Genomic DNA, 19,479 nt, shown 5'->3' on the forward strand with positions numbered 1-19,479 from the left:
GTAACTAAGTCTGTGAAAGCAAAAAAATGAATTCCTCACAGAATACCTTAAAAACTTTTATAAAGATATTTTTTTCCCCTTAAGATTAAGCTTCCCACAAGGGTGAGCTGGCCAGTCTGCATCAAAGAAAACACACGTTTTCCAAGTAAAGCTGAGGTCGTACTTGCAAGTCAGAGAAAATTATCCTTGCAAAATAACTTGTGGTGTAACACATTAAAGCATAAATCTCCGGTTGATGTCCCAAGCTTGCTCTAGTTCATTCGTGCATCCCTCAGGGGTCTGTGTGTGTGTGTTATGGCAGCACGCAGAAGGAGTTGTGCTGCTTTCTGCGTTGCCCACCCCGCTGTCCCGCCCGGCCCACGCCGCGCTGCCATCCCGGCGCCGGGGGAGCTGTCCCTTCAGCACCGCCCGAGCCCGGCCGCGGCAGCCGCGCTCCCGGCGCCTCGGGAACGCCGCATAAATGCCACCCTGTTGTGTGCTGGGACTTCGAAGGATGGCCAGCACATATGGCTTTGTGGCTTATGTATGTGTTTATTTTCAGTCTTTTAATTGACCTTGTCCCTAGGAGGTGGGTTGTATGAGCGTTCCTCCAGTGCTGAAATGCTACTGACTGAAGGTGATGGGATGCGGCATCTGATTCCTTTAGGTCTTTGATTAGTGAGTAATACCAGAGTAGGTCCTTTTGTGCATTCTCGGTGACAAGGTAATCCCATATCTGAAGTTACTGTCATTACAGTCTTGTTCTAAATTTTCAGCGTTTCTGGTTAGAGTCTACTCCTTTGCTAGTACTCTGTATCTCACAAGCATTTGAACACCAAGGCTGCTACTGCAGGAGTGAAACCTTCTTTATTGTGTAAATCCTTGTAATTCAGAGCATTACCCCAAAGATCTACTCACAGTAACATGCAAATACATTGTTTTGATGTTCTGTACTGGAAAAGGCCTTTCTTTCCTCCTTTTGGTAGGCTTTCCTGGCCAGTTTTCTATCTTTTTTCCCGTTCGGGAAAAGGCAAAAGCACACAGGCATCCGTATTACACTAGCTAAGAATTCTGATATATTGACTTTACTACATAGGAAGGTTGATGGTATAATCCATATGTATAGTAAACTCCTAGCTTGTAGGTTCTTCTGAGACTTTTCAGAAATCATGAGTGAGGAAGGTGGAGTTCAGTCAAAAAAAAAGTCTGCAACTTTTGGACAGCAGAGTTGGTGTTAACTCAAAACAGTTTTGTGTCAGCATCATGTACTATAGGCTTATACTTAGGAAAGCCATTTGATTGGAATAAGTAAAATACTTAAGGTGAATCTAACCTGCTTCCTTGCCTTATACAACAACATAATTTCCTTTTAAAACAGTGGAGAGTTTTATGACTACAATCGATAACTTTAAAACCCAGTAACGTAATACAGTACTCTGAATTAATACCTACATCAAGGAAGTCCATTAGTGACTTAACTTCCGTCTTACTAGACAAAGCAGGGAAACCATGTCAGATATGGTATTTCAAATGCAGGCAAGTATTAAAAGTCTTTGTGACTCTCCACTTAAATCCTTGCATTCTGATTTTTTTTTCTTTTAAGACTTTTAACAATTTGTTTGACTGCAATTAGTAACTGCCAAAATACCAGACAGAACAGCATCAATGGTATCTTGCCAGTGGCCTGCCACTATTGTAAATTCAACTGTGTCAGCATGTTTTTGATTATCAGTATGTGGGGTTTCTGTTCCACATTAGTCAGTATTGGACAGGTCCTTTTGACTATCTGTGAGTACAAGCTGTTGGGTGTACAGTTGTATAGGATACGCTTTCACACCACTTTTGTTCCAGATGCAATTTATATGCCGAATTAAGACATCTGCATCTGTAGATTTTTTTTACTCTACGACCAGTTACTGTGGCAGCCTGTGAAGTATAGCTGTGCATGCAGGGGAGTGGAAAAATGATGATGTTATTTCATCTAGTTTCAGTAATAAAAATGCAGTATGCATTAATCAAAAAATGTTTTTCTTATTGCTAACTCTGCATACTTAGTATGTGGTCTGATCCATCTGTTTGTCACACTATCGTCACTAGTGCCAGAATTGGTTAACAATTCTGTGGGGAACAAATCTGCAAAGCATGTAGAGGTGTGGAAGAATAAGTGTGATTTGAGAAGCAACTAAAAGATTGTTAGTGGCAGTTGAGTAAGAGCCATTCAAAGAAGGGACAAATGCAGAAGCAGATGCCTTTTGTGTTGAATTTGAGCTATGTCACATTAAGCAGTGTGTAGTGAAGTCAGTAAAGATAAGCATGTGATGGTTTTTATTGCTTTTTTAAATGTTGTACTGTCAGTGAGGACAGGAAATGAGGATTTATCCTTAAGAGTATGTCAGTGTTAACAATATTAAGTGTGTCGTTTACCACCATAAGGTCAAATTCATCATTTATTCACAGTGAGTACTTCATGCAGGTTTTATGATACTGCAAAGTCTGTTTTACCACATGGTAAAGATTGTCAGAAGAGACTACTGCTTTCTTTTGTATTGTTCTGGAGTGGAAATTGGTTATTTCTCCAAGGGTAAGGGTGAGACTGGGCAACATGGGCCTTCATTTGATGCACAGGCTGAATAGTTGCTAAATGTTTTACATCTTTTTTTTTTTTTTCCTCTTTCCCTAGTCCTGGAGATCGACTTCTCAGAGCTTCTTCTGGAGGAAATCATTGGCATAGGGGGCTTCGGAAAAGTGTATCGAGCTATATGGATAGGAGATGAGGTTGCTGTCAAGGCAGCTCGCTATGACCCTGATGAGGACATCAGCCAGACCATTGAGAATGTCCGCCAAGAGGCCAAGCTCTTTGCAATGTTAAAGCATCCCAACATCATTGCCCTCAGGGGCGTGTGTTTGAAGGAACCTAATCTTTGCTTGATCATGGAGTTTGCCCGTGGAGGATCACTCAATAGAGTGTTGTCTGGTAAAAGGATACCTCCTGACATACTAGTGAACTGGGCAGTACAGATTGCAAGGGGAATGAACTATCTGCATGAGGAAGCAATTGTTCCCATAATCCATCGTGACCTGAAGTCCAGCAACAGTAAGTGCTACACAACAAACAGCCAGTGTGCTGGGATATGGTTTTGGAAAGAAATTGCACAAGGAGAAGAGGGCAATAATCTTAACTTAATGATCCTTTCTTGTGAACCACTGTATCCTCTAACTCAATCCCAGAGGGGTTTATTTTTCTACAATATGGTGCTACATACCACAGGAAACATATAAATGCTTTCACTTTGTAGAAGCAACTTAAATGATTGGATGCAAAAGCAACTGTAAACGGAGCATGCTTCCCTAGTAGTTCAGATAAATACAGTGTCTCAGTCTTATTGGCTTTGCAGAAGACTCCTGTGTGTTGGAAAGTCTTGTTGAACTTAAAATATATAGTCTCCTTCCACTTTCTGGAAGGATAAATGCTCCTTTGGAAAGACAAATCCTTTCAAGCTTTCATTTTACTTGCTAGATTTTGCTGGGTAGATGAGATGCAAGCCTGATTTTCTTAGGGGAGTTTTAACCCATCCCTGCTGAATTGGATCTTCTCTCTGTCCCTCATAGAGCTGATGTTGACAGAAACGGTAACTCAGGTAAATGAAATGACTCGGTGTGTGCCCCTGTACACCCAGGAATTCAGTTGGTGTTTGTGGTGCTTTATGTGGGATGCAGCCTGTCCCATTAGAGCATGAGAACTGAACTTTGGTAGTTAGAATCCTGGAAATAACGGTGAATAGCTACTCTGTTGTACTAATAGCATTGGGTATTGTTTTTTTGTAGTGTGTTTGTTTTCCTACTCTTAAAATTGCTTTGAAGTCAAATGCATGAATGTGAGAGCAAACTGCTGCAGTGCTTTAAAGATCATCTCCTTTCCTGATGCCTGTATGCAGCCATTTAGCCTTTCTCTCTGCTTGTCTGTGTCTAGATGGCAAGAGCAAATGCCTATCTGCATGTTGGCTGCAGTGCTTTTGATAGGTGTAATAGTATGAACTCACTTTCATTTATAGCCTCGGTTAATAAGAAGCGCTGTGAACTGGGTGGCTGGGATGCAGGCATTTGTTCTCATTTGTTTTGGGGGCAGTAACGTCTAGCAGAGAGGTCTGACAGATGGGGAATTTTAATATCTTAAATAGATACACTAGAACTAGCTTTAACCATTGTGGTGCTGTAAATTTCCAGGCCTTGCACAATCTTCCCAATGGTTCCTATGCCTCAAGTCTTGTGGCAGTGAATTTGTGGTTGGTTTGTGATGGGAAAAAAACCTTAATGTTATTAACTTTCATTAGTGAATTTGAAAACAGGAACTGTGAATGCTTTAAAACTAGTTCCTATCATATCATTCTTACACTATTAAAGTTTCCCTTTTTGTTAAGAGTAAGGCAATCTTAATGTATATAAACATGTCCTAATATCTAAACCCTTCCCTTACAGATGACAGTGTATGTGGGTATATTGGCAAATGCTATAAAATGTAGGCTTGATTGGCTTGGTTAATGAATGGCTGGCTGCATCTGTGAATAAGAAATAGTTGCCTTTAAGTATTGGATCTTCTTACCTGAGAGCCTGTTCACTTGCTTATTTTGCTAACTGGCTATTCAGACTTTATTGCCTAATGCTATCTGAAGATTTTTGACATCTAGAAGTGAAAGTTATTTCTAAGATAAAAAGCTCCCACTACTTCACTGTTTTATTCAGATGAGAGACTGCTAGTTGTAAAAGGGAAATATCATGAACCAGAGAACCAACTGGAGGGACACCAGTACACAGTGTCACCAACTACACACAGATATGGATGCTAGAAAATATCTGTACTGTCAGCAGCAAGAGTAAATGTCTCCTGTCACAGTGAATCAGCAGTACATAATTGTGCTGCCCCTTAAATTGTCAGTGAGAAGTTGAGGCTTTTGCTATGTGTATTGGTAGATTTCTCATTTGGGAAGAGGCAATCATAGAAGAAGAGGAAGAATGAGTGGGAAGGCATGTAGAAGGCTTCAAAGATGTCCCATGTTTTGAGGGAAGAGGTAGAGAATTTACCTGGTGATCTTGGCCAAAGATGGTGTCAGATCTAGTACAAAAGTGATGGGTATAGGAAACTCTAGCTCAGCTAAGGCTGCAGAAAGGAATATTACATTTGGGAAGATTTAACAGATGTAGGAGTTGGTGCTGAAGGGAAGAACTTCAGATATTTTAAGGAAAAATTGTTTGTAATTCTGTTTTAGGAGAAGATGAATTAGTAACCTTAGGTATGGGCTTGATATATTACACCAGCAATTTATTTCAGTTTGGCAATACAGCATTAGTTTTGTGCTTTGTGGTGGAAGAGAAAGTAAAGCAACTGTTTTAATCATTTGAAAATATCTATTGTCTTCTGTGTGTATATAGCATTCATTATAAATATTAGTTTCTGACAGTGGTGGGGCTTTTGTGAGGGGGAAGGTAATGTTGTTGCTTTCTGGGTTTGTTTATTAGGTTGTGGGTTTTTGTTGGTTTTTTTTTCCCTAAAAGTGCACATTACTTATACATGCAGGTAGATAATAAGATAAACAACTTTGGACTGCCCCAGGCATATTTTTCCTGAATACTCCTGTTACTCTGTTGTTGAATCCATTATATGTAATAAAGCCTTTTGGGAATTGCTTTGCTCTGCTTTCTGTGGAAAGCTTTTTCGAAGGTGAAGACTAGTGGACTAAGTATGTTGTTGCATCCCAGTTTGTATATGGCTTATGTTTTCTGTGTGTTTAGATAATCAAGAACTTAGCTTTGTGCCTGTAGAATTACAAGCTTGTAGCATTTTCTTTGCATTAAGTTACCACCCACCAACTGATAGGCAGTAATGTATGTCTGGAGAAGGAACAGCTTCTGCTTGCAAGAACTTGGAAAAGATCCTAGCAGACACCTTTCTTTCATGTCCTAAACATCTACAAGTACTGTAGAGCTGTCATGGGAGCATCAGCTGTATTGATCTACTGATTGGTACTGCCTACGTTTTGTCATAGGTAGGGATTCTCAGACATCTCATCGTGCCTTCGAACACCAGCTGGGACCTGCACCACCCATCTGGATTAGTTAGTTTGGAAGTTAGGCAAAAAGATGGGGGAGTGGGAAAGAACAGAGTTGCCTTATTTAAAAGAACATTTTCTACTAGAATAGAAAAGAAATCAGAGAATGTCTTGCTTTCAGATGGCTGCCTATATTTAGGCAGATATGCATAAGGATGGTACTTGATGATGAACCTCTTAAGAAGGTCATAATAACATGTTGAACAGTAAAATAAGTCAAGTGGGCACCTTAATACAAGTCTGAGAAATTACCCTTTTAAGTATGCCTAGGGAATTGTTTTAAAAAATCCCTTTTAAACTAAACTAAACTATTGCAGCTTTGTGGACTCAAGTCATAGGTAATAAAACAATGTTCAGAAGTAGTTCTCAACATTTCTGATGGCATAGTAAGGAACAAAAGGTTTTGATTGATTTGGGAGTTATCTTAAATAGGGACTGAAATTCTGGTATCTTCAAATAATCTCCTGGAGGTGTCTTGTTTCTTGAGTTTCTCCTTGTCAAAAAGCATTCTCCAAAGCAATTGTCTGTTTTCATTCTCCTAACCAAAAAGGTAGGTTTTTTTTTCTGTTCCATCATTTTGGTCATTTTTTTCTCCTTTTCATTATAACAACTTCCCTTTGAATGCTGATACATTTAGAGTATAGGAAAGGTGACTTGTACATTTTAAGTACTGTGTTTCAGTCAGATTTTTATCATGAATCTTGGAGGTTCTGAGGCCTGCCTCTTTCACTGCTTTGGGGATGCTCTCAGGAAGTTAGTGCATAAAGATCTTTATGGAACAAATTGCCTACCTATGATTTACTTTTAGAGACCCTAAAATTCTTTCATGAAGCACCAGTTCCACTGGCAGTGAGTCTGGTAGTGGGAGAGTGTTCCAGTGATATTTCCAACGTGTGTGTCAACTGTAAATAAACACCAGAGAAAGAAGATAACCCAGAAAGCTCTTTTGTTCTGCTGTGGGTGAGGAGATAAGTATTTATCATTTTTTGCCATTTCATTCGAGAGATTCAGTTTATTCCATAGGAAAATTAATTTTACTAATCTGCTAGAATGCTCTCTGGCTTCTTTTTTACTTCTCTTCATCTGATGACATTGCTAACATTTCCCTCTTCAACTGTATGTTGGTGCTGCACTGAGCCTGTTACAAGAAACTCTAGTAGACCTTTCCCAATGTGAAGTCTCCTTGGAGGTCTTCAGGACCCACCTGGATATGTTCCTATGTGACCTGATCTGGGTGAACTTGTTTCTGCAGGGGAGTTGGACTAGATGATCTCTAAAGGTCCCTACCATTCTATGATTCTATGATAATCTAAATGCTGAGCTATAGAACAAAAGCAGCTAGGAATGTCCACTGAAGTCAACATCACTGTATTTAGCACAGCTCTCAGAGCTTCCCTTTGTCTTATCTGTGATTTCAGTCTCATTTCTGTCCAGAGGAAGGTGCTTAAGCATTATTGCTTAAGATCAAAAAGGGCAATCTTCCTGGTCTGTGTGAAGTATTGTAAATAATGAAGCTGGTCCTGTTTGCTTCTGTTTGTCAGTGTTATACATGCCAGTGTTGCCTTAGGAGTAATGCCAGTTAACTAATGGCACAGAGAACTAGCAAAAGGATGTTTTCTCTATTTTTTTTTTTGCTGACACAGGAAAAATATGTTTGTTATTTGCACTGCATTGAAAGATTTTGCTGAGAGTGTTAATGCCAGTTAGCAAAGTGCTTTATAAAAGTCACCATGTTTGTGTTCCACAAAGTGATGCAGAAAATGAGCGGTGACATGGACAAGGTCAAAGGAAGAGGTAAGGACAGACCTCAAACTAAACTCTTAACAATTCTGATTCAGTTAAGTCAGTAGTTCTTCCTTCTAGTTCTTTGAGGGTGTTTACCTCTGCTACTTTTTGGACCACGAAGGAATGCTTGTGGCATCCTGAGATTGCAAGTGTTAGCTTTCTAAAGAATTCAAGACTCTGCATATTTATTTTATGCAGTTGTTAAGCCTTCTTCTGTTCATAAAGATGCTCATAGAGATGACTTTCACATGGTCTCTAGACAGTTGTTCTTAGGACTTAAAATATTCCTCTTGTGTTTGTTGGGGTTTTGCATTTTTACTTTGTTTGTTCGTTTCAAGTATAGTCAGAATTTAGAAGCAGGGATTTATTGCAACTAGTTCAAATCCAACCTGAGGACAACAGGAATATTACATACCAGTCTTGATAATGTGATTAATTATCTCAGTCCTTACTGCAGTATTCAGATCTCCATCCATTCATAACTGACACTCTTCTGCTGTTCTTTCCCAGAGAGGAAAAGTGCTTAATATAAACCTCTTCCTCCCTCTGTCAGTGTCCTAGAGGAGAGCTTTTCCAGGGTCTGGTGAAAAATTGATCTGGCCTTACTGGGGCAATCCTTTGCCCTGTAAGAGGAAAGCAATTGAAAATGTGAGAGTTTGGGGAGGATGAACATGGGAGCATGATGAGAGCTGGGAGATTAATTTTATGCATCTGTCCTCCAGTTAAATTCAGGGAGCAAAAATCACTAAAGCTCTTTTTTTTAATGTTTTCTTTTTAATTTTAAAAGTGTATACAATAGAAGTCTAGCCTTTCTTACTCCTAAGTATGTTTAAGATTATATATATATATATATGTATATATAAGTATGTAAATACATATATTATAGTATATAAGATGACTTCAGATTCTACCCTTAAAGAAATAATCTGAATCTATGGACATGCTATACAATATTGCTAATGGTGCATAAATCCTAGTTCTGGTTACTCTCCTTTTTTCTCTGTCTCCCCAGAGCATCAGCTTTTGTGCTGATAGCTTGGTTATTTGTATTGTGGTTAAAAGTCCAAATAACTATGATTTTTTTGCATGTGGTAATATGATGATGAAATTCATAGAATGGCACGGGTTGGAAGGGACCTTTAGAGATCATCTAGTCCAGCCCCTCTGCAAGGGTCCACCTAGATCAGGTCACTCAGGAACATGTCCAGATGGGTTTGGAAACCTCCAGAGAAGGAACCTCCACACCCTCCCTGGGCAGCCTGGGCCAGGGCTCCCTCACCTCAACAGGGAAGGAGTTTTTCCTTGTGGTTAAATGGAACGTTTTGTGTCCCAACTTCTTTCCATCACCCCTTATCCTGTCACTAGATACAATGACAGTAATACTACAACTTTTTGTTGAATAGAATGTAAAAATATTCTAATTTCATGTGTTAGCAGATCAGAAGATGTAAATTATACCTGAAAGTGGTGCTGATTTTTAAGCTATTGAGACACCAGGAATTCACAGAAGCAGGGTGGCAATTTACCTTGATTCTTTCTTTTTCTTAGGTTGTCTAGATTAGTGCAACTGCTTTCCTCTCAGAGAGGTTTGACAGATGCTTTCATGTTTCAGTCTTATTTTCAGTATGTTTAGTAAATTGCTTAGAGTTCCAAAGTGAAAATACACCTCCTGTAAACAGTTTGTTTTAGCTGAATATGGATTAATGTCTTCACTGTTAATTGCAAGTAAAAAATTGAAAGATTTTAGGGGATACATTTGATGTGTGCAGAACACTTTGGTATTCTCCTGCACACACCAAGCAGCAATAAGGCAATTTCACAAGTCCTTATAGACATGAATGATAAGAATTCCTCTCATTTTTTAAACAGAGAAATTGTGCCCATTACTTTTTAAAACCTAGCTGATACCCTTTTCATGTCTTTGTGCCACTTACTTTTCTGCAGAGCTCTTCATGCTCCTGAGAAAAGAGTTGTGACACTTTATCCAGATTGTGACTGTGGAACTGTAGAACAGATACAGTCAGACACTCAGGTGTCTGTGTGCTGCTCCCCCAAATTCACTGTCTGACCAGCTGTGACAGAGCTGACATCAACCTGTGTTTTTCCAGTATTTCTAAGGAGCAAGTCAAAATGACACCAGCCTTGTTGTGGCATTTCCTGGAAGCCAGGATTACTTTTTCAGCTCCCCATTTTTGTAGTGTTGCTTCCATGTCAATAAACTTCATTTTCATTTTTGCTTTTCTTGTCAAGCAATTCCTTTTGGAGTTTGAACATATCCAAAGCAAACAAACTCATCCTTGAAGCATCAGAAGTTAAGCACAGACTTGCTCTTTGAAGTGATGATTCATCACCCAAGAGGGTTCCTTAAAATTAAGCAATATCCCATTTTGAAGATGGTGCATATTCCATCACAAGCCAAGGGAAGCCTTAGGCTCTTGGAAAGAATACAGCATATAGCACGTGATTTTAAGTAGCTGCATCTTGGTATATGTTTACTTTCTGATTCTAGAATAGCTTCAGTTGGAGTGGTGTGACTGACTTCCAAAGGCTTGCCAAAGATTATTGGTCCTTCATTGTCTGGTTGTGACTGGTAATGAAGAGGTCAATTCAGCCTTCCTCATGCCTGAACTCTTTCCAGATATGAAGAAGAAATAGTAACAGAAGAACTGTTCTGCAGTAAGAACAACTATTGCAATGGATAAGGATTTATAGTTATGTTGTTTGGTTTCATCAGTAAAAAATGGCCACTGAACCAACTTTGTGATAAAACCTCTTTTCGGATAACTTCTTAGTGGCATTTAATGCACGTCAGGAGAATCTGCTCTTCCTTTTTTGGTTGTTGTTGCTTAACACTGTTCTGGATTTGTTGCAGGCTTTCAAACTGGTGTGATTTGGTGAAGGGCTGCAGGGGTTACAAATGTAATTACATTTTTTTCCTTGGAGCGTTTAACTGATTACAAAGAGTACACGCCTGAGCAGAAGAATGTTCCAATTCTAAGCAGTATGATAGGATTTAGTCTGAACTCAGAGCTGAACAGCTCCATTTTTTTTCCAGGAAACTCACTTGAGTATTCTGCAGGAGATTCAGATTGTTTTGTACCAGATCACTGAAGTGATAAGACTGTTTTTCAGCTTGGGTAGGTGAAAGGATCGGTTCTAAATATATCGTGGCTGTGGAGGCCTTTCTTATCCCCTCCCCCAGCTCTTTACAGTAACTGTACTGCACGGCTTAAAATCCAAGAACCGCTGTGCTGTCACATCCATCAGCTCCTCTAGGTTGATAGAGGTGGACAGTTGGCCAGCTTTATGGATTTGCTGAAGCCTCACGCGTATCCAATAACTGAAAAGCTTTTGCTTCCAAAATATATGCTTTTTGGTAATGTTGTTGCACCCAACCAGGGTTAAACCACCACAGTAGTCATTAAAGAGAATTTGCTTATTAGTCTAGACAATGTTTTTGTATTCTTTGTTATTCCTTCTGAGATACCGAATTTTGAGTGAGTCTTAAATTCTGTGCACTACAGGATCTTATGCAACACTTAACCTGCTGCACCACAAACAACTATTAGAATAAAGATGCAGTCCTGCTGAAATGAAAGGCAGAATATTCAACAGAAGGCAAGGTAGTGGCTGCATGCAGAAAGCTCGGCCTCAGTCCATGTGCAGATCTCTGTTAATCACTTTAAGTACTCTGAATGCGGGATCAAGAGCAGATTGCTCATTATCTGGATACTTGTGAAGCAAAGCTGTGCAGGCTGACTATGGAAGGTGGAGCTAAAATTGAAAATTAGATTTTGGCAAACCACTACAATATAAAGTCTCATTTTGGAGTGAGGTTTTGAAATCCCAAAAGCTGAGATACTGCCCTCGAGGCAGTTTGCCAGTGTACTGCCAAGAGGAGTTAATAATTAAAAAAAGGAAGACTTGGCAGGTTCAGTCCCTTGTCCCCTTGGCAATAACAGTCTTTCTTTGACTTGTTAGGCAAACTGCAGTCTTACTAGCAAGCTTTTGGCTGAGACCATGATTGTGAGACAATGCAGCAGCATGAAACAATACATTAACTCTGTCTTTCATCTAACATCCAGTATCCACCGCCACCATCTAAGCTGAAATGTGACTTGATGCTGTGGGTTAACCCCAGCCAGCAACTAAGCACCACACATCTGCTGGCTTACTCTTTCATACCTCCCCACCCTGAGAACCAAAAACAAGTACAACTTATGGGCTGAGATAAGAACAGTTTAGTAATTGATTTTTGTTCTTAATTAATAGTAGTAGTAATGAAAAGGAAGATAATAAGAAAGTGAAATAAAACTCAAGACAGGTAAGTGATGCAAAATGCAATTGCTCATCACCAGCTAACTGATGCTCAGCCAGTTCTGGAGCAGTGATTGACCCACCTGGCCAGCTTCCCCCAGTTTGTATACACCATATGGTATGGAATAGCCCTTTGACCAGTTGGGGTCAGCTGTCCTGGCTCTGTGCCCTGCCGGGTTCTTGTGCCCCTCCAACCTTCTTGGTGACAGGGCAGGAGAAGCTAAAAAATCCTTGACAATATAAATGTTACTTAGCAACAACTAAAACCAGTGTGTTATCAACATTATTCTCATACCAAATCCAAACCACAACAATATACCAGCTGCTAAAAAGAAAGTGATCTCTTTCCCAGCCAGAACAAGGAGGCCTGGGAAGTTTTGCTTATTCATGGGAGGGGAAAATGGGGTTTGAATGATCATCGTGAGTTCAGTGAGGCCATCGTCTATGCAAGAGCATTTCTGTTTGATCTCTGGCTACTTTTCTTGTTCAAATAATGACTGTTGGAAAAACTACAGTGCTGTGGTTAATATTCAATGTTACTTATATCTTCTAAATAAGAATCCTGAAGAAGTCAGAATGCATTGCATTTCATGGACCTTATGGCTAGGAGTAGAAGCTCTCAGAGAGTATCTTCAGAGCTGTCCTAGCTTAGATAACTTTATTCTATGGTCTGAAAAATAAACTCTTAGAAAACATATGGGATTGAGTGAGGAGATTATTTGATGAAGACAAGGTTTCCTGTAACAGATTGGTTCAGTTTTGGACATGTTCTGCCATGAGTGGGTGGGAGAGTCTGGATTCTGTGATATTAATCAGACTTTTTTTTCCTTTCTGGCACACCTTCAGCGTCAGCAAGCCTTTAGCTGACTTCTGAAACTTGTGTAAAGCACTTTTTTGATCAATTTGGAATTGTTTTTAGAATGGAAATACTCTGTTTCCTTCAACTCTTGCTCTTCTGCTATATTGATAGTAGGTAGAAGTTTAATGGTAGTATCTCCTCATATGCTTCTGGATTGCTCCTTAAGTCTTACCGTGGAAAAGACTTGCAGCTTTTAGAACTGAAACCTTGCTCATGTTTTGGATTTAAGGCTCTTGCGGTAGGTTTTTGCAAAGGTTTTAATCTGTTCTTTCTGTAAAGCCCTTGCACCTGGGATGTGATAGACTTGATATCTGATACATCTCCTAACAATACTTCAATAATCTAGGTGGAAGAAGTGGATGGACTAATGCTTATCTATTATCTGACAGACTTCTTCCATTTTACATTTTGATGAGTGAAGCCACAGTAAACTGTTCTGTTTACTGGATGTAGGAAGAAATAACATGTGTCCAGTTCACATCCACAATGAGAAATCAACTGCAGCAATATCACAGGGGAAGCATTAGTTCATCACTTGGTTGTCAACAGCTGCCTGTTGACCTTACTGCTGTAGTGATTGTACAGTAATAGATAAGCAAAGACCTATAGGAAAACAAACATAGTACTAGGCTGTTGTAACTAGAGGTGATTGAGTTGTGCTGGAGTGATCTGCAAAAACACACATTTATTCTGGTATTATTCAGGGAGAAAACAGACAAGTTAGGCAGATTAGTGTCACTCCATGTGAGTTTGAGTTCCTTGGTCATTTTTCAGCCTTTGAGGTCTTAAATAGTGGTCCTCTCACCTCTCTTTAAAAATATAAATACAGACATGATGAAGTGCTGAGACTAAAGGAGAAATCTAGTTCATAGTCCAGATAAGAATATGGTAAACTGGGGAAGAATTCCCTAAGTCTGTGAAGGTAGTTGGATGGCTAATTGTGGCTTAAATATTAGAATTAAGTATTTCTACACCAAATAAACTGACAAAGATGACATATTTATCCTGGATATAGTCCTCCCTCTTGTCACTGTTACCCACCCATCACTATTGCTGCCGTCTAGCTCTTGGACTGTGGAATCAGCTTATGGGCCTCCAAGGAGATAGAGTACAGTACAAAATAATGAGTAGGGTTTATTGGGAATGAATGTCAAGTGCTTGCAGGCTAAATTCTTTGCTGGAATTTTTTCTCATGTCTTGATATGACTGCTTTCTCCCTTCCTGGAATCAGGGATGGCAAAGCATTTGCAGTGCTGACTTTGGTGAGGACTGAAACAGAACTAGTGAAGTGCACTGACACTTAAAGGTATTCACATATTTCCACTGCCTCTGGCTTTTTTTTCAGGCCTTCTCAACTGTACATCATCAAGTTATTGTGTCTGTTTGCTAGTTTGCATTCAGGGCCTCACCTGGGACCTCCATCACCTCCTTTGTCTCTAGGTCCAGGAGCTCACCTTAAACCCAAACTAACTGCAATACCTTCATAATCAGATTTTGTTATGTTTCTGGCAAAGTAAGTTCTGATAACATTCTTCAAATTGTTCTCTCAACCTGTACCCACCCTAGCACACTAGAAACACTATTAATGGTAGGTGTCTTTATGAAGAATTGATGAAACTTCAAAGTATACCAGTAGAACACATGAGTTAATGTTGCTTTATCACAGAGTAGTAGCTCTGTTGTTTCATAGTCTGCCTAGAACTGTGTTATTTAAGTAAAATAACGGCAGCTATTCTGGCACTGTAATACTGACTGCATTGTCTTGCTTGGGGAAGAGTTATCTGGAAGTTAAATGTGAAACCAGCAATTATCTGTCAACTCAGAGATACATCCTGGTGTGCCACAGACAACAAAATCCATCTTTTCTCCCCTACAGTAGGGATTCTGGTCTTCTAGACTACTCCCTTCCGTATTTCTTCCCATATGCTTTCAGTTCTCATTGCACTCAGTCCCTCTCCTTTGCTTTTTTTTTATTTAAAGTGTCTTATTTCTCCCATCACTTAATGATGGTAACCATTTCCATCAGGCATGATGTCCATTAGCTAATAGATTTCTGTTCTCTGTGCCAGACTTAATGAGTAACGTCATGCCCAGGTGAATGACTTGGCATCAAGTGAACCTGGACCATACAAGACACTGTCTTGGGTGTTCAGCTGTTGGTAGGAGATATGTGGGCAACAGGCAGTTTGGTGGTTGACCTGTGGTGGTGTTGCAGGGTAATCTCACTTTCCTTGGTATTCTCTCATTACCAATTTTTGCCTCTCAAGTTAGGAAGTTCTTTATTTTCTTGGTGTGCTGTATCCTAAGTAAATTGGGAATAAAACAGGAGAGTAGCTGAAGAACCAACCTGAAGCCAGTACAGACAGAAAATCTTGGTATGCCTGACTGTTCATGTGATTTTGTGCAGTAATCAGCAGCCCCTTTCCCTTCATACATAAAAATGGGCTGTTTTTCCTGTGGATGATCTCATTGTAGTAGTTCCTTCCTGAATGTTTTTCTGCTTCTGAAGTGATGAGTCAGCTTGTATCAAAAGCAAAGCCAGGGAGTTCTGTTCAGCAGTATACTACGTAGATAAACCTAATCCTTTCTCTAGGCTGTGAAACCAGAAAAAGCCAACTATAACTGTATTTTGCTGCTTTAAAACTTAATTTTGACAGTGAGATGAAATGAGGAGCCACTTCCTACCAGTTCTTTGACATTACTAGCAACTGGATCAGCATGAATTAAGGTGTTTATTTTTACCTACTTTCTCTTTCCCATTACTTTGGCCACTGGAGGCTAAGAATGGTATCCTAACTGTCCAGAAATCTGACTGAAAGCTAAAAGAACCTTCCCAAAAGCAAGAAGCAAAAAAAAATGTGACAGTGTTACTACCTTCCAGGGGAAGTTTGTGTTTTTGAGTAGTGGTTGTAACATGTTTTCTGGCTCTGCTGTTGTAATATGAGCAGGACAGAGGATTAGAACAGCAGCTGTTAATTTTGTTGCCAAACCAAAATTCCTTCATTTTCCTGGTGAAAACTTTTCTTTTGTGAAAGTCAACTACCTCTTCAAACTGTCTTTTTGTGCATACTGGAGGTGGTATTTTGCTGGATGAAGCACAGGAGGTGTATTACTGAGGTTTTATAAACTCACCAACTTAAAACCTGAGTAAAGCTTTTATCATGTTTCTTTTAGTGATCAGATTGAAAGACTCGGGGCAGATGGTTTATCTGTTTATGTGGGGTAGAGGAGTTTGTTTGGAAGAAGAATAGATGGAGAAGAAAATGAAAGGGATGGAAATACGTCTATTTTGGCAACAGGAAAGATGTCTGATAATGGTAAAACCATGTTGTAATAGAAACTGAGTTAAGCAAAATGAAAAATGTATTAACAGTGCAGTTATTATTGTGTTCCAATGCAAATAATGTTGAGAATGCTCCCAAAAGAAAGTTTGCTCATCAGTTTTAAACCTAGTTCAGTGACTGAGAAGCAGGAGTGATACTGAGATATTTGATGTGGTTCATCCAGCCCTCTTAGGGTTTAGTAAAATGTAGGTACAAGTCGATCAAACGATACACATCTTTTTACCCCTAGCTTTACCTCATCAGTGTGTATTTGTATATCTGATCTCATGTCTTTCTGATGCATGAGGAATGAAAATACAGCTGTTGAATGTCTGAAAGAGAGATCCTCCTTGCAGGAAGGTTTTGTGTGTGTGTTTGACAAAGATGTTCACCACTGGCTTTCTGATTGACTAGGTGATCATTAAGGCGACTGGTGCAAGATGCAGTGAGTGATGACTTCCAGCTGCCTTTGAGGGCCAACAACCAGTTTTAAATTGATGTAACAGTAATACAAGTTTGGCTTACACTAGCTGTCCTCCTAATAGAACAATATCTTTCTGAAAACTTAATTTAAACATTGTTCAGAACACTGAGATGCTCTTGCAGCTATGAGTAAAATGGTTTTCACCAGATAGCTTTCTAACATCTGGTATCTTGGGGAACTTCTTGAATTGAAACTGCATGGAGATTCATGTGGCTTGAGATTGGGCACTGAGCACATACTTGTCTCTAGTCAAGAGAGGATCCTGTAGGGAGTAATTCAGAGCCTGTATATTATACTTGCGCTTGGAATCCTCTTCTGGAGAGGCTTTGTCTTTTCTGATAATGTTTGGAGCCTAGGAAGATTGCCTTCTGAGATGCTGTGAGTTTGTTTCATCCAAGCCATCATCACTGTGATGATGCATGAGAATGGAGGAGAGAAAGGGAAGAAATTTGCCTTTTGAACGTGTGAGGCTGTCGTAGGTATCCTAGACATGCATAGTCCCAATCCTAGACACACTAGTGCACGTTCATGAGTTGCTAGTGAGCATTCAATGCTCTAACATGAAGCTTCAGCTTTGGAACTATCTCATTAGACCAGCAGGAGCCTTAACTCTGTCCTTCTACTAAATAATCCTGCACTGTCTAGTGCCTCACAGAGTAGGCATGTCTGTAATGACTTGTGATGACAAGACAGAACTGATGATCCAGTATTAGCTACTACATGAAGGCTGAGGGATATAATGGTATCTGAGAAATCTCAAGTTACTTTTTGTATTGCCTTGAATACTAAGGCATATGCTTTTGTCTTTTGAGCAAAGCACAATGATACAGAATGGGGTAGAGCAGGAGGAAGAGCTGACTCAGTGTCACATACCATTGTGTCAGTCACACTTCAGTGGGTCTGTTTCCATGAGGTCTCTTTTCAGTACAAATCTTTGTTTAAACAGCAAAAGCATCTGAGTTGGTCCTGGCTCTAGAAAAAGTTCTTCTTGATGTCACTGATACCCAACTGTGACTCATGAAACTGAGAATCGTTCCCTTTGGGATCTGTTATCACTGGGATCTGTCATTACTTTCGGTATGACTGACATTAGATTCTGTCAAAAGCCTGCTAATTATTCATACACACACAGAATGATACTTAAACTGGAGAAGGTAAACTGGCTTCATCTGGCCTCTATAAGTTGGTTTCCGTCACTTTCAACTCCACTAGGAAAGCTACTAGCTCAAATCACAAACAAGGATAAGAGGATGTGTGGTAGATCAACAGTTCCTTCCCTCCTCTTACTAAGAAACCAGCTTCAAATGGTACCAGTGTTGGCTGAAGGAACTCTCTATCACTCTTTGTGCAGATTGAGACTGGAATTAGAAACTCCAGTTGTATCAGGAAAGTCTCTTCACAACACTCTGCGTCAGCATCTGGTGTTGCCTGCTAACTGAGGAGTATTAGCCTGGTGAAAGATCTGGTTAATGGCCAACATTCAGTGATCTGTAGAAGGTGTTCTTTGTAAACTATCAGCTTGCTTTGGCTTGGGCCTCTTTAACTATTGCTTAAATAGTCAAAACAATGAAATCAAACAGTATCTTAAGCAACAGGACTTGTTCTTGTGGAAATGATACTCTTCCACTTTACTGTGATTCTGAAGGGGTAAATGCCAGTAGCTGACTAAAGATGGATTCTCTGACTGCTGAGTTCACTCATGGCATCAGAGACAAATTAAAGGAGAAAATTAAGAAAGGCTATTTAGTAGCTTGGATGGTATTGCAGGCCTGGGTGCTGCAGTTATTACTGTGAGCATTATGGTAATTGTCCATGAAGTATCGAGGTCCCAAGTATATAAAGTATCCTGAATCTTCAGAGAATAGGCCAGTAACTTCCACCTATAGCTCTGAACTACTCAGAGATGACTGAAAATGATGTGAAGCATCAAGTAATACTTGAAGGTGAAGGTTCAAGTAATACTTTTGGCTTTTATTTCATGGGAAAACCCATTTTGATTGTTGGAGGGAAGTAAGAGAACGAATGTAAGATTTTTATTTTTTCCCCCAAAAAGCTGTTTCAGCTTGAGGACTAATACTTGAGTCTTTTAATGGACAGCTAAAAGTGGTCCTGAAGATGATTTTTGTATGTACTGTCATTTTTGCAATGCTTTTACCTTTTATAGATTTCATTCTGATCCATAATTGCTGGGTTGTGGTTTTGTGTTGTTTTTTTTCACAGTTCACACACATATACACGGAAAGGGAAAGAAACCCTCTTGTTTTCTAAGAACTGGTTTCTGTGATGACATTAAAAACAGAGTAGCTGCATAATGATGGTATGTTAGTGACTTGATGCTTTTTTTTCCTGTGAAGTCATTGGACTAACGGTAATACAAGCAAGTTTTTCCTTGTGGCCCTTTACCAAGTGGCTGAAGACAATTTCACAGGCCTATGGCTATGTTAGTTATGGAGGTTTAGTGGCCTGTTATATTCCATTGCTTGACATTGCTTTGCATTTTACACAAGGATAAAGAAAGAGGATAATGAGGTGCTGCCAAAGCAGAGTGTAGACACTTCTGGCCTCTGATTTCCACTCATTTCACAGTGGTGTGACAGTACAGCTTTCTGGGTAAAGAGGAATATGTGC

General features: G+C 39.6%; 1 protein-coding gene across 1 annotated transcript in view; it reads left to right on the top strand.

Moving 5' to 3' along the window:
* Positions 1-19,479, top strand: part of MAP3K9 (mitogen-activated protein kinase kinase kinase 9) — a 57,521-nt gene that overhangs the window by 3,379 nt on the left and 34,663 nt on the right. Inside the window, exon 2 of the mRNA XM_061997905.1 lies at positions 2,660-3,073. Within this exon, the coding sequence (XP_061853889.1) occupies positions 2,660-3,073 (414 nt within the window). The remainder of the gene's footprint in view (positions 1-2,659; positions 3,074-19,479) is intronic.

This window comes from Colius striatus, chromosome 6, assembly GCF_028858725.1.
Source record: "Colius striatus isolate bColStr4 chromosome 6, bColStr4.1.hap1, whole genome shotgun sequence".
Taxonomy (NCBI): domain Eukaryota; kingdom Metazoa; phylum Chordata; class Aves; order Coliiformes; family Coliidae; genus Colius; species Colius striatus.